The sequence below is a fragment of the Podarcis liolepis genome (assembly GCF_965112155.1).
Source record: "Podarcis liolepis genome assembly, chromosome: 14".
NCBI classification, from domain to species: domain Eukaryota; kingdom Metazoa; phylum Chordata; class Lepidosauria; order Squamata; family Lacertidae; genus Podarcis; species Podarcis liolepis.
This window is the reverse complement of record NC_139569.1, coordinates 15,732,789-15,747,833: the sequence shown is the minus strand read 5'-3', so window position 1 is coordinate 15,747,833 and position 15,045 is coordinate 15,732,789. Positions and strand designations below refer to the sequence as shown.

The 15,045-nt window shown below is 45.4% G+C and overlaps 1 protein-coding gene across 1 annotated transcript in view; it reads right to left on the bottom strand.

The window, feature by feature from the left end:
• LOC310692813 (uncharacterized protein) overlaps positions 1–15,045 on the bottom strand; it is a 105,536-nt gene that overhangs the window by 48,443 nt on the left and 42,048 nt on the right. The window contains exons 23-36 of the mRNA XM_083474107.1: positions 13,791–13,870; positions 13,449–13,629; positions 12,207–12,362; positions 11,138–11,271; positions 9,937–10,095; positions 8,965–9,145; positions 7,845–8,056; positions 6,792–6,980; positions 5,613–5,755; positions 3,668–3,830; positions 3,433–3,519; positions 2,480–2,614; positions 1,278–1,397; positions 435–527 (exon numbers count right to left, since the gene is read on the bottom strand). Of these exons, the coding sequence (XP_083330233.1) occupies positions 435–527; positions 1,278–1,397; positions 2,480–2,614; positions 3,433–3,519; positions 3,668–3,830; positions 5,613–5,755; positions 6,792–6,980; positions 7,845–8,056; positions 8,965–9,145; positions 9,937–10,095; positions 11,138–11,271; positions 12,207–12,362; positions 13,449–13,629; positions 13,791–13,870 (2,033 nt within the window). The remainder of the gene's footprint in view (positions 1–434; positions 528–1,277; positions 1,398–2,479; positions 2,615–3,432; positions 3,520–3,667; positions 3,831–5,612; positions 5,756–6,791; positions 6,981–7,844; positions 8,057–8,964; positions 9,146–9,936; positions 10,096–11,137; positions 11,272–12,206; positions 12,363–13,448; positions 13,630–13,790; positions 13,871–15,045) is intronic.

Genomic DNA, 15,045 nt, shown 5'->3' with positions numbered 1-15,045 from the left:
TTCTCCACATTTTCACATCAGCTTGCAATTTTTTAAAAATAACAATACTTCATGAAATTCATCAGCATTTTAGTGTGAATTTTCCCCAATACATACATTTTTATTGCAATTTTACCCAACATTCATGCAGAGGGCAGGTTAAGATCTAGTATTCATACACTACAGGTGGGTAGATTTCTATGGAACATAAGTTTCTCATGGGCAGGCTGGCCCTGAGCAGGAGGGGAGACAAGATGGCCTCCAAGCCCCTCTCATTCTGTGATTCTTAGGATTCTGTTACTTTGTCTTCACCCCAGATCAGAATCTGAGCTGGAGAAAACCCTGAAGACTGACAACTCCAGGATCACTTCAACAAAGCAAAAGATAGGGGGAAAGAGAGGAGAAGACTTAATGTAAATTGCTGCTCTGCTGTCAGGGAATATGAATTTTGGTACCTGAAAACTTGGAGGAAAGTTTGATTGATTCAAGTGAGAAAATTGTGAATAAATTCCAAACCCAGTCTTGGTTCCATTCAGCCAAGCTGTAAACTGTTGATACAGAAGAGGGGACTACATTCAGACACAGGGAATATTATGTAGCTTTCTTGATTATACTTCTACCACTTTCTATTTTCTATTTTCTAGAGCTCCCATTTTCTAAAGCTCCTTTCATGCTGCAGTATCTGTTGGGTTATGGAGCTGTGGCTTTCTGATTGATATACTGGCACATCATGCTAAATTTCATTGACACCAGTGGGCATGATGTGACATGGCAATGGACATCATTGGACAACATTGTTGCTCCCCCTTTCAGCACATGCATGCTTCTTTCCTTCATGAGAACCTCGCCCTTGGGTTAATAGAAGGTTCCAACCATGGATAGTATTGGCTGCAATCATAATTGCAGAGGGTAGGTTAAAATGGACAAATGTCTACATTGCAATGACTTGGAAAAATGTCTGCCTGGAGACAGTTTCTGCCAATATTTGTTTGTCCCACACTTTCCAGTGCATTTTCCTCTCTCTTTCCTAGTGTCCGTGATTTTTTAAAAAAGTCGATTTGTTGGGCTACAATGACAAAGTGCTTCAATCCACGCGAATTGTGCTTGAATCCCTCCCACCTTTCTCAACATTGGGTACCCAGATGTTTTTGAATCACATCTCCCATCATCCCTGACCACTTCCTATGCTGGCTAGGAATGATAGGAGTTGTTGTCGAACAACATCTAGGGACCCAAGGCTGAGAAAGGCTGGTCTAGAGGTCCTCTTAGTTGCATAAAAGACTAGTACGAAACCTGACCTGCGAAGTATCCTGCTGGTTGATAGTAGCTGTTATTGTCACACCAGATGCAAAATCAGCCAGCCTGGTTTCTCTTGAAAAGAGCTCCCCCCTCATAGCAACCGACTTTGGAAACTTGAGCTAGTAGGAAGGAAACCCAACAAGTTATCCCTTTCTTCAGATTAACAGACTCATCTTGCATGACTTTACTGCAAGCCACATGATAGCCCCCCCCCGGGTTCCCCATTTGGAAGCCATGGTTATTAAAGAGGTTAAAGTTTGTAGTCCAAGCAAGTAGCATGGCTACTTATGCATTGCAATAAATAGATATTACATGGAAATTTGTATATGCTAATTCATATGTATGGATGCTCGTTTGAGACATATGGGCTGTATTCAATTCTCAGAGCACACCATTGAACATTACTAACATTGAACATTACTAACAGGTCCATTAATTTCTATGGGTCTACTCTGAGTAGGATAAGCACCAGCTTCAACTCAAATACTATCATTTAAATAGAAATGCACCTCACTCTAACGGAAAAGACTGTGACTGGACGAACCTTGCTCAGACTGCTGTGCAAGTGCTAACTCTTGGATTGGTGACTTCAAAGCCTCTCCTGCTCTCCCTTCTCAGGTTTCCTTGATAGTTAAACTGGGTTTGGACCAGACAACCCTTCAAATGGAGGCCTGACAACTGTAAAGGAGGACACACAGCCACCCTATAGACATGTCCTAATGCAGACACAACCCTATGGTCCTCTATGCTCATGGAAGCTCCACGGATATCACTGGGGTCTGAGCAACAGGGATTGCAAGACCTGCTTCCGCACTGTAGTTGCACATAATACAATATGCTGGCGGTTGATTGGATGATAGCAGTCTTGGCCAACCTATTGCCTTCCAGATGTTTCAGACTAAGCCACCATCAGCCCCAGTCTGGTTGAGAGCTGTAGTTCAAAACATCTGGATTTTAGATTGGCAAGCATAAGCTGGTTTTTAATTTAATTTAATTATTAAATTTATATCCTGTCCATCCTTCCATAGAAGCCCACAGCTGGATTTTTTTTTTTTAAAAAAAAACCCAGTTATCCTGATGAGAATAGAAAGAAATGAAACACAGCGAGCAACCTATACATTATTTGCCAAAACCCTCAGAAGTTAAGTGGGATGGAGACAGACAAAGAGAAGGTGGTGCCTCTTCTCTAAAAGGTAAGTACCTGGAATGCATGTGTCATGTCCATTTGTACAAGGTGTTGGGAATCAGCCATGCTAGATTGGTTCTGGTATTTGCCCAGAAAGCTGAGAGCCTCTTTCCTGTTGACCTTTAGGGTCACTTCGATCTCCCGTTTCACCTGTGGGTTGATATAATGAGTATTTAAAAGTGCCAGATCAGCAAAGCAGCACCTTTTTGTCTAAATATGGAGAGACTGTCTGCAGATCTAATGTACAGAGACCATAACTTTGGTTAGGAGGGCTGGCTGCAGGATTTGGCAAGCAAGTGAGCAATGGCCAAATTGAGGGCAGGAAGCAGCAGCATCTACTTCCTGTGAGCTCTCTGGATAGTTGTGCTAGTAAAATGAGGGGTGGTGAGAGGGTCTTCAAACCACTCTCAGCACCCTTAACAGACTACTGTTCCCATGATTCTTTGGGGGAAGCCACAACTATTTAGTGGTATAAAGGTAAAGGGACTCCTGACCATTAGGTCCAGTTGTGGCCGACTCTGGGGTTGCGGCGCTCATCTCGCTTTATTGGCCGAGGGAGCCGGTGTACAGCTTCTGAGTCATGTGGCCAGCATGACTAATCCGCTTCTGGTGAACCAGAGCAGCGCACGGAAATGCCGTTTACCTTCTCGCCAGAGCGGTACCTATTTATCTACTTGCACTTTGACATGCTTTCGAACTGCTAGGTGGGCAGGAGCAGGGACCGAGCAACGGGAGCTCACCCCGTCACGGGGATTCGAACCGCCGACCTTCTGATTGGCAAGTCCTAGGCTCTGTGCTTTAACCCACAGCGCCAGCAGCATCCATTTAAAGTGGTATACAAGTGCTTTAAACGTACAGTGTGGACATGGCCATAAAACCAGGGTTGTAGTCAGAAGGTCTTCATAATCTCCCCTGAGGCGACTTTATGCATAGTGAATCATTCCCTCAATCTCATCAAACTTACTTACACAGCTGAGATTTCGTGTTATGGCGCAAACCTCTATATTTTGGGGGAAGAACTTGCTGTTGTATGGATGCGTCAATCCAGCACAAACCTGGAGATGGGTGAAGGGTTGGGAACAAGACCAAAACAGAAACAAAAAAACTTTACACAGATGTGTAACTTATTTCATGGCTGCTTTGCTATTGAAAAGGTTACGGGGAGTGGGTGGGCAGGCAGATGGTTTCGTAAATTTCACTCACATGTGGATTTTCAGCTTGGTAGCTGAGTGTGAGAGTTTGAACAGACTCTTCAAGCTCGTTGATCAAAACTTTTGTTTCCAAGAAATAATGCTTCTCCTTTTTGTTCAGAGTGAAGGTTTCTTGGAGGAGAAAGCTTTGCGGGATGGGCAGTTTAAACGGGTGCCTGGGATGTAAATAAAAGAAGTAAGGAACTTTCAGTTGAAACACAGAAGATGGGAAACATCATTCTGAATTGCCTTCGGCTCAAGCTGCTACAATGCAAAAACGCCCTATGTAAATATTACAGTGTTTCCTAGTAAATGTATTATCATGTCACATTGGTTCAGTTAATAAAGTGCACATTGTCTAATCTGGATTATTTTAACAGTAGCACAACCTTCTGGTTGCCTCTAAACCAGTGCTTAGAATTGCAAGGGAAGAGGGCAAAGAAAGTCAGGATAGGGTTGTCCAAACAAAAAAAGCTTTTAAAAAGGTAAAGGGATCCCTGACCATTAGGTCCAGTTGTGGCCGACTCTGGGGTTGTGGCGCTCATCTCACTTTATTGGCCAAGAGAGCCGGCATACAGCTTCCGGGTCATGTGGCCAGCATGACTAAGCCACTTCTGGCGAACCAGAGCAGCGCACGGAAACGCCGTTTACCTTCCCGCTGGAGCGGTACCTATTTACCGTATTTTTCGCCCTATAGGACGCACCGTCCCATAAGACGCACCTAGGTTTTTTGGGGGGAAATAAAGGGAAAAAAATTATTTCCCCCCAGGCGCGGGGCTGGGGCAGCCCGAGCTTCCCCCAACCCCAGCCCCCAAACAGGCAGCTCTCTGCAAGCCGTGGGAGCCCAGCGGTGGCTCCCGCTGCTTGAGGAGAGATCCGCAAAGCCTGGACGCGCTGAGATCAGCGCGCGCAGGCTTCGGGATGCCTGCAACTCTCCCCAAGCAGCGGGAACGTTCCCGCTGCTTGAGGAGAGATCCGCGAAGCCTGCACGCGCTGAGATCAGCGTGCGCAGGCTTCGGGATGCCTGCAACTCTCCCCAAGCAGCGGGAACGTTCCCGCTGCTTGAGGAGAGATCCGCGAAGCCTGCACGCGCTGAGATCAGCGCGCGCAGGCTTCGGGATGCCCGCAACTCTCCCCAAGCAGTGGGAACGTTCCCGCTGCTTGAGGAGAGATCCGCGAAGCCTGCACGTGCTGAGATCAGCGCGCGCAGGCTTCGGGATGCCTGCAACTCTCCCCAAGCAGTGGGAACGTTCCCGCTGCTTGAGGAGAGATCCACGAAGCCTGCACGCGCTGAGATCAGCGCGCGCAGGCTTCGGGATGCCGGCAACGATCCCCAAGCAGCGGGACCATTCCCGCTGCTTGAGGAGAGATCCGTGAAGCCTGCATGCGCTGAGATCAGCGCGCGCAGGCTTCAGGATGCCTGCAACTCTCCCCAAGCAGCGGGAGCGTTCCCGCTGCTTGCTGAGAGGTCCGCGAAGCCTGGAGAGCGAGAGGGGTCGGTGCGCACCTACCGCTCTCGCTCTCCAGGCTTCAGCGAAAGCCTGCATTCGCCCCATAAGACGCACCCACATTTCCCCTTCATTTTTGGAGGGGAAAAAGTGCGTCTTATAGGGCGAAAAATACGGTATCTACTTGCACTTTGACGTACTTTCGAACTGCTAGGTGGGCAGGAGCAGGGACCGAGAAACAGGAGCTCACCCCGTCGTGGGGATTCGAACTGCCAACCTTCTGATCGGCAAGCCCTAGGCTCTGTGGACATTACACTTAAAGCATCTGCCGAATATCAATGAGCAGGGAGTTCCAGAGAGCAGGTGCTGTCACACTGAAGGAGCAATTCCTTGCAAGTATATATTTGCATTGACATTTACTGTGTTGATTGAGAGAGGCGAAATATCTCTTTGTTTTCTTTACCCAAATGGAGAATATGAATGGAGCAGGATGGGTGGGAATTAAAGTACCTGAACAGTACAGTCCCACGTTTTTGGTAGAGCATTTTCTCCTTCTTGACTTCTTCTATCTGTGCCTCAAACTGCAGCACAAGCGGTGGCGGGGTCTTGTGATCCGTCCACAAAACCTGCACAGAAATGTTTGCCTTCCTAGGCTGTGATCAAGAAATCAAATTCAGGCACAGGCACAGAAGAGAGAAAAGTATGCATAAAATGCTACAAAAAGTGGGCAGTAAAATGCCACTTTGAACCCACCAAGTTTTTGAACATGAAATTTAACATAGGAATACAATTACAAAAAATATAATGACACAGCGCTCGTCTATCCATAATGATCCCTGTAGATCAAACTCATGTGACAAACAATAACTACAGAGGATTGGGGTTCTGGCACATTGCCATTTTGCTTCAGGCAGTGAAACAGGATAGCCCACCTGTGACAGAAAGTTGGCAATTACATATGTTGTTAGGGCATCTTCTGGATCTCAGATTAAGGATGCCAGCTACCCAGACCACCAGAATAATCCAAGTGTATCTGCACTACACATGCAAGGCACTAGGATACCACTTTAAACAGCCATGGTTTCCCCCCAAAGAATCCTGGGAACTGTAGTTTATTAAGGAGGCTGAGTTCTCCCAGACCTAGAATTTCTAGAGTGCTTCAACAGTCAGTTCCTCTTCCCAGGGAACTGTGGAATTGCAGCTCTCTGAGGGGAATAGGAGTCTCCTAATAATTCTCAGCACCCATAGCAAATTAGGATTTGCCTGCATTTTAGTGTGCATTTCTATTCATTTTGTATGCAATTTTGCCAAATACACTTTTTTGTGTGTTTTGCAAACTGCCCCTTCCAATGCATTTGAATGCTATTTTCGCTCACGTGCATAACTATGCACACTTTTTATATACATTATTTAACAGGAGAACATCACAAAATTCAGAGATGTGTGAATTTTGAAGGATGGCTGTGTTTCGCTTTGCACATTGCTTTGGGTAATGCGAATATGGTAGATTCACATTGAAATGAAACCCATTCCCCCCCCCCAATCCTTATGCGAAAGGAAGGCAAATTTCAAACCACAGCTTTATCTGCACCATACATAATTTTTTGCTCATCTGTCATGTCTCTTATTCCTGTCCTAAACAAAAATGCCCCAATAACAGTAAACAGCCTGTAGCTCTGACCATCTTACCACCTCCAGGTGAAAGTAAGCCATCGTCATATTGAGTTCTTGCTTTGCAGACTTTATACAGAAATGGAGAAACTTTGTCTTTTCGTTATTTTCCAGGCGAATCTCATTCTTTATGAGCTGGTTCCACAGAGACACCACTTCACTTTGGCTGTGCAGAAACCTGCTTGCAAAGTAGTTGACTGTAGATGCCTGAAAATTTAGAATGATGGTTTTGGGTTCTTCTAAGGTTTCTTCAGATGGTGACAGGAGTCATGAAATTAAAAGACACCTGCTCCTTGGGAGAAAAGCAGTGACAAACCTAGACAGCATCTTAAAAAGCAGAGATATCACCTTGCCAACAAAGGTCCGTATAGTTAAAGCTATGGTTTTCCCAGTAGTGATGTATGGAAGTGAGAGCTGGACCATAAAGAAGGCCGATCGCCGAAGAATTGATGCTTTTGAATTATGGTGCTGGAGGAGACTCTTGAGAGTCCCATGGACTGCAAGAAGATCAAACCTATCCACTCTTAAGGAAATCAGCCCTGAGTGCTCACTGGAAGGACAGATCCTGAAGCTGAGGCTCCAATACTTTGGCCACCTCATGAGAAGAGAAGACTCCCTGGAAAAGACCCTGATGTTGGGAAAGATTGAGGGCACAAGGAGAAGGGGACGGCAGAGGACAAGATGGTTGGACAGTGTTCTCGAAGCTACCAACATGAGTTTGACCAAGCTGCGGGAGGCAGTGGAAGACAGGAGTGCCTGGCGTGCTCTGGTCCATGGGGTCACGAAGAGTCGGACATGATTAAACGACTAAACAACAACAAGGTTTCTTCTACTAAAGTACAAACAACAGATTCCTGCATTGCAGGCAGTTGCTTTTGATCACCCTCACGATCCCTTCTAATGCTACAATTAGATGATTCTACCATATCTGATATTTATGACCTGTGGACCAAATAAACTAAACTGCTGCTAGTATGATCCCATTTCCAACCTCTCATGGCCATGAAATACAAACATCAGCAGATGATGAAAAAGCATTAGGACAAAGGCAGGGTTGACATGGGAACTAACCTGCAAGTAGGTGGTGGTTGGCGTATGGATCAGAATTCTCCCTTCCTTCTTGTCATCTCTGTCCTTGCAGAAGACCTCCACCAGTAGGCCCTTGACCACAAAGGCCTTCCCAGCAGTTAATTCAATGGTTGCTAAATAAGCCGAATGCTGGGGCTGGTGTAGCTTCTGAGCAGCAAACAGGTACAGCCAGGGTGTGTCCATGTTGAATGTACCTTACAAAGAATGGAAAGCTGCATCTGTTAATATTTTTCAGTTCTGATCAACGGTGTCTAGCTATCAGGCCATCGCTAAATGCTTATCAGTGTGAAAGTAACATCAACAGGAGTTAACTCAGGCCCCCAAAAAACTGCAACATAAACCTAAACGGCCAATTTCCCCTAGTAGTTCATTACCTGTCCTTTGAAAAAAAGAATGATCGTTCCTCATTTAATAAATGTTTAGTTGTACAGTGGTACCTCGGGTTAAGAACTTAATTCGTTCTGGAGGTCTGTTCTTAACCTGAAACTGTTCTTAACCTGAAGCACCACTTTAGCTAATGGGGCCTCTCGCTGCCGCCGCACCACCGCTGCATGATTTCTGTTCTCATCCTGAAGCAAAGTTCTTAACCCAAGGTACCATTTCTGGGTTAGTGGAGTCTGTAACCTGAAGCGTATGTAACCTGAAGCATATGTAACCCAAGGTACCACTGTATCTGTTGCTGAGTCCCCTCTGAACAGGTCTCACCTTTACCTGCCCCACAACTTACATCTTATAGGATGTCAGGTGTAGGGCAGATGAGCATGGCTTGTCTGACATAGAGTTGTGACCTGGGGAGATCACTTCGGTGCTGCTAATGCAGTTTTTTTTACTTCACCCCTGCAGGCACACTCCATTGTCTCTTGAGAAGACGAATGCCAACAACACACTCTCTCTCTCTGTGTGTGTCTACACAGAATATATACCTTTCTTCAAATGTTCAGAAGCGGCTGCTTTTCTGTTCAGAGCATGCAGAATATGTTTGCCAATGCCTTTGCTATTATCGTGAGCCGATTCCAACATCTGTTGTTGGAAAAGCAGACTACAAATATTAAAACAAAATATTAAAACAAGCCTTGTGTGGTGTGTGTGTGTTTGTACATACCTTCCCATTTCTTCAGAGAATGCCTTGATGTCTCTTTCCACTGCAGCCCCACCACAAAAGGGATGCGGTTGTTATAGTGCACTTTGAAGTGGGTGCTTATTTCTGTGGAACTCTGTATGGAACAGGAATGCTGGAGCTGAGTTCTGTAATCCACTTGCTTTTCGGGCACTTGAATGGTGAACTGGGGGACAGAAAAAGGGGGCTGCATTTCATACGGCAGAAGAGAGACTACTGGCAGTTCAAAGTAAAGCTGCGTAATCATGGTATTCACAATAGTGGTGAGCTGGGTGGCATTGTTCATCTGCCCCTTGCCCTGCCCATGCCAGCATGGTCTACTGGGAGCAAAGGTGCCAGTTTCCAAAAAAACATTAAAGGGACCCAACATGATATCCTGGCATCACATGTGCAATGTCCTGGCAATGTCCTGAGCAATGGTGGTGGCAGGGCGGGAGGGGCTTGCACTAAAAAAAACATTGAGGGGACCCAAAGAGCCTTGGTCCCCAGGAATTTGTGCACATGACTGGGAGACCCTCCATATTCCCTTCCCAGAGCTACAATTCCCAGTTACCTGGGAAGAGGGCTTGCATGCACACTTCATGCACATGAAAGCTCATACCAATAACAAACTTAGTTGGTCTCTAAGCTGCTACTGGAAGGAATTTTTAAAATTTTGTTTCTACTCTGGATATTGTAGTTCTGTGAGGGAAACAGGGGTGTCTCCTAACAACTCTCAGCACCCTTAACAAACACCTGCTCCCAACCTCCCAGGACTCTTTGGGGGAAGCCATGACTGTTCAATAGTGGTTTAAACATATGGTGTGGATGCGGCCTTCGAAGAGAATATCTGAACAAGAGGACCTATTTCCCACCGGCTACAGAGACTTCTCCATCATCTTTATAGGTTTTCACCGAGGTGCAATTCCTTAGTCATCATCTCAACTGCTGCAACACCACTGGGTCTTTTACTTTTACCTCCATGAAATAGCTAGTCAGAGCTGGACGAGAACTATTTGTAAATGTCTGGCTGACTATCACTCTCTGCTTGTTGTTGATTTCGTCCCAGTGTTTTCCATAGTTCAGCTCTAGTCGGGAATGCAGGCGAGAGACCGTTTCTTCGTGACGTAGATCGACCTGTGGAATAGCAACTTGGGTTTTATAATTGGCACTAAATAATTACTACATTCCTTATAGCAGCCCGCTCATGTCTTAAAATCTTCAGCGGTGACGGGCTTCTCAATGGCGCACTGCCAGAAATGGACGGAGGAATCTAAATCTGCCCCGTTTCATTCAGACTAGTGTTCAAATCTTAGCATTCATTCCACCCTGTTTTGTGCAGATATTTTTGAAAGAATGCACAAAAAGTTCGCATTTAAGCTGTATATTTTATTATGTGCATTAAGGCACATGTTTCTCCCAAAATTCCTATTTTGCCATGCTTTTCAGTGCATTGCTTTTATAATACACATTTGGCACACATTTAAACCATAAAATACCTATTGAAATATCTGGTTGATGGGGAATTGTGTTGTGATCTGCAAGCTAGTGCGGGACAGTCAAATTGGAATGGTCTGCTGCAAAAAGCAGACTGAACAAATTTCACCTCCATCCCCAACCTTAACAGCTACCCATAGCTGGGTGTGTGTGTGTGTGTGCAGATTGTGGAGTGACCTGTACTGTCACATCTCTTACACAATGCCCACATCCTAACCTAGAGCCAACTCCACCCCACTTTTCAGCATCAGGTAAAAGCAGATTTCTGTGGCAGCTGCTAAGTTGTAGAATTCCTTTCTCACAAGAGTGCATCTTGCGTCTTCATTATTTAGTTTCCATGAGGAAGAAATCTGGATTCAGCACCATTTCTCAGGATTCATATTTGTTCCGGTAAATCAGGGGTCAGCAAACTTGTTCAAGCAGGGGGCTGGTCCACTGTCCCTCAGACTTTGTGGGGGGCTGAACTATATTTTTTTTTGCGGGGAGGGGGGGAGAATGAATGAATCCCTATGCCCCACAAATAGCCCAGAGATGCATTTTAAATAAAAGGACACATTCTACTCATGTAAAAACACACTGATTCCCGGACCATCTGTGGACCAGATTTAGAAGGCGATTGGGCCGGATCCAGCCCCGGGCCTTAGTTTGCCTACCCATGCGGTAAATGAACTAAATGCTTTACCTTGTGGTTGTAGGCTAAAATCTGAGTGCAATAGAATTCATGCTCCAAATTTAGCCGGTAGGCATCCTTTGGGACATTCTCCACTTTCAACTTCTGGCCCGTGATACATTCATGCTGAAGGCTTTTTGCAGCTCCTGCTCCAGGTAAAACGCAAATGTACATACAGAGATATTTATTAAATGGCATTATTCTGTTTTCACAGCACTCAGGCGCAGTCACTGCTAATAGGGAAGGCACACCTCATGAGGGATGTGTGACTCTGTCCATTCTGATTTCTTACAGCTTCTCATGTTTCTAGTCTTAGGTTCAGTCCTCCACATAGGTTTGTGAAAATTTATTACGATTCTAATGAAAAGTTCTCCTGATATACACATTTCTATGTGCAATCTTTCCTAATTTACACATTTTTTTGCAAACAAATTCCCATTATATACAGTGGTACCTTGGGTTAAGAACTTAATTCGTTCTGGAGGTCTGTTCTTAACCTGAAACTGTTCTTAACCTGAAGCACCACTTTAGCTAATGGGGCCTCCTGCTGCTGCCGCGCCACCGGAGCACGATTTCTGTTCTCATCCTGAAGCAAAGTTCTTAACCCGAGGTAATATTTCTGGGTTAGAAGAGTCTGTAACCTGAAGCGTCTGTAACCCGAGGTACCACTATAATGCATTTTTGCATGTGATTTTCAGTAATACATGCATTTTATGCATGGCTTACCCCCCGCATATGAATTTTTGTACACATTACTTGGTTGGAGAATTGCATTGCAAAATTCAGAGAAGTGCAAATTTTGAAAGGTGGCTGCATTCTGGTTTGTGAAATTGTTTTGGAAAGTGCAAATTAAGTTAAGTTCACCTTTATGTGTGGACTGAATCAAATTTCTTCCCCATCCCTAAACCTTGCATTAAGAACATAACAGCCCTGCCAGATTAAATGAAGGCTCTATCTAGCCCGGCATCCCATTTCCCACAGTAGCCAATCAGATCCTTCTGCACGAGAGCAAGAACAACACTGACAAAGGCAATAAAGCTCAACTTTGTTTTTGTATTAGTACAGTATAAGAACTGAGTACCAAACAATCCATATTTAACTCTCAGGGCGCTGGACCAGATGTCCCCTCGCTGTTGCAGAAGAGCAACGATGTGAGATCCAAGAACCCCTGGAACGTGGGTTTCTCCCTCCAGCGAATACTGCTTCAGCTTATCATCTGCTTTCTTCTCCATACACACTAAAGAAACAATAGAAACAATACCATCAATTGATACCATTAGGAGATCAGATACCTGCAGAAGTGGCTTACCAGGTGGGACACAGTTATTGCGCCAGTTTCCTGGCAGGTGGGAGGGGGCAGGGAAGGCCGTGAAGTGCAAATGCACAGCAGGAGCGCCAGACTGGTTCTGCTAATGCGTTTGCACCACCCCTTCCCCTCCTAATAAACAACAATAACCCACCTGCAGGAAAGCAAGCATAGCAAAACACACATGTCCAGCATGACCATCAACGCCAGGAAGAAGGACTAGTGGGCACAGCCCCACTCCCTGGTCAGGCGTTCAATGAACTTGTGAGATGCTCGTATGGACACAATACCCTCACCGCATCTGTAGGAACTTGATTGTCTAGTTTGGTACTTTGGAACTCCCTGCCTCTTGATATCAGGCAGGCGCTCTCACTGTATTCTTTTCAGCGTCTGCTGAAGATATTCTTATTTCGACAAGCCTACTCAGATGTTTGGATGTGGGTGGTGCTGTGGGTTAAACCACAGAGCCTAGGACTTGCTGATCAGAAGGTCGGTGGTTCGAATCCCCGCAACAGGTGAGCTCCCGTTGCTCGGTCCCTGCTCCTGCCAACCTAGCAGTTCGAAAGCACATCAAAGTGCAAGTAGATAGATAGGTACCACTCTGGAGGGAAGGTAAACAGCGTTTCTGTGTGCTGCTCTGGTTCGCCAGAAGCGGCTTAGTCATGCTGGCCACATGACCCGGAAGCTGTACGCTGGCACCCTTGGCCGATAAAACAAGATGAGCGCCGCCACCCCAGAGTTGATCACGACTGGACCTAATGGTCAGGGGTCTCTTTACCTTTACCTTTACTCAGATGTTTAGAAAGCTTGTATAAGTTTTCATTTGTTCCAGTCTATTCTGTTTTGGTTTTTAACTTTCCATATGTTTGAAATTATGGTTATGAGTTGTTTTTTAGGGATAATTTCATTGCTTTATCTTTTCCATAAACTGCTTTGAGGTTTGTCCTACAATCGACCAGTATATACATTTTATTAAATAAAACAAAAAGGCACACACCTCTTGTGATATGCACTGACCTGAAAGGAAAGCCGAGTCCTTCAGTAGATTAATCAAGGATACTGAAAATGCCATCTTCTTCCCAGGCTGTTTTGTGAGATTTCCTGAAAGAACTATGGGGCTCCCATCTCTCAGCAACTTCACTTCAAGGTGGCTTGTGTACCTCTGCTCTGCAGCTGCTGTGTGCAGATCTGCCCTTCCCTGCAAAAACCACACCCAATAGGGCATCCTTAAACAGAAAACGTGAGGACATAAGAAGTGCTCAGCTGGAGCTCTCTGCTCTGGTGAGCAGCTTATCATCTTGTTCCTTTGCCCATGCCATGCTGTGCTCACAATATCCTTGGCTGCAAAAGCACGCTTACCTTGATGTAGTAGATGTTGTCATCATCAACTATCAGCTCCAGATGCCCCACACGCGAATTTCTAGAGGCTTCAATGTTTCCTGATAGATACAGAAGGAAGTGTATGTGATTTTTATTTGCTGATTTGCCCATTGATAGCCGGCTTGGTGTAGTGGTTAGAGTGTTGGACTAGGACCTGAAAAACCAGGGTTCAAATCCTTACTTGGCCCAGTTTACTTGAAGGAGCGTCTCCACCCCCATCGTTCAGCCCAGACACTGAGGTCCAGCTCCGAGGGCCTTCTGACGGTTCCCTCACTACAAGAGAGGATACAGGGAACCAGGCAGAGGGCCTTTTCGGTAGTGGCACCCGCCCTGTGGAACACCCTCCCACCAGATGTCAAGGAAATAAACAACTATCTGACTTTTAGAAGACATCTGAAGGCAGCCCTGTTTAGGGAAGTTTTTAATGACTGATGTTTTAATGTATTTTTAATCTTTTGCTGGAAGCTGCACAGAGTGGCTGGGGAAACCCAGCCAGGTGGCTGGGTATAAATAAATTATTATTACAGTGGTACTTCAGGTTAAGAACTTAATTCATTCTGGAGGTCCGTTCTTAACCTGAAACTGTTCTTAACCTGAGGTACCACTTTAGCTAGTGGGGCCTCCCGCTGCCGCTGCACGATTTCTGTTCTCATCCTGAGGTAAAGTTCTGGATTAGCAGAGTCTGTAATCTGAAACGTCTGTAACCCGAGGTACCACTGTATTATTATTAGTAGTAGTAGTAGTCGTAGTAGTATTCAGCCATGAAGCTCATGGGGGACCTTGGGGCAGTCATAGTCTCTCAGCCTAGCCTACCTCACAGTGCTGTCATGGGGATAAAATGGAGAGGATTAAGAACCACGTATCCCACCTTGAGCAACATGGAGGAAAGGGGGGATAGATTAGAAATGTAATAATAAACGAATAAATAAAATAATCCACATGCATGAGAGCTGGCATAGTTGCAGGGTACTTTGGTTCCTAGTCACACATTTACCATGGATGTATGGTGTGCTTCTGGTAACATAAAACATAAAACACGAACGCGCGTGCACACACACACACACACACCATTCATCAACCTCAGTTGTCCTATCTGTAAAACAGGAATAAACAGTAGATTACCTAACAGTATTTAACAAATTCTGCAGAATGAATGAAAGGAAAATTTCACAGGATGTGTCAAATCTCAGGTATCATCAGGTGAGGGGGGAGGGAAATGCCTTCAAAACAACTT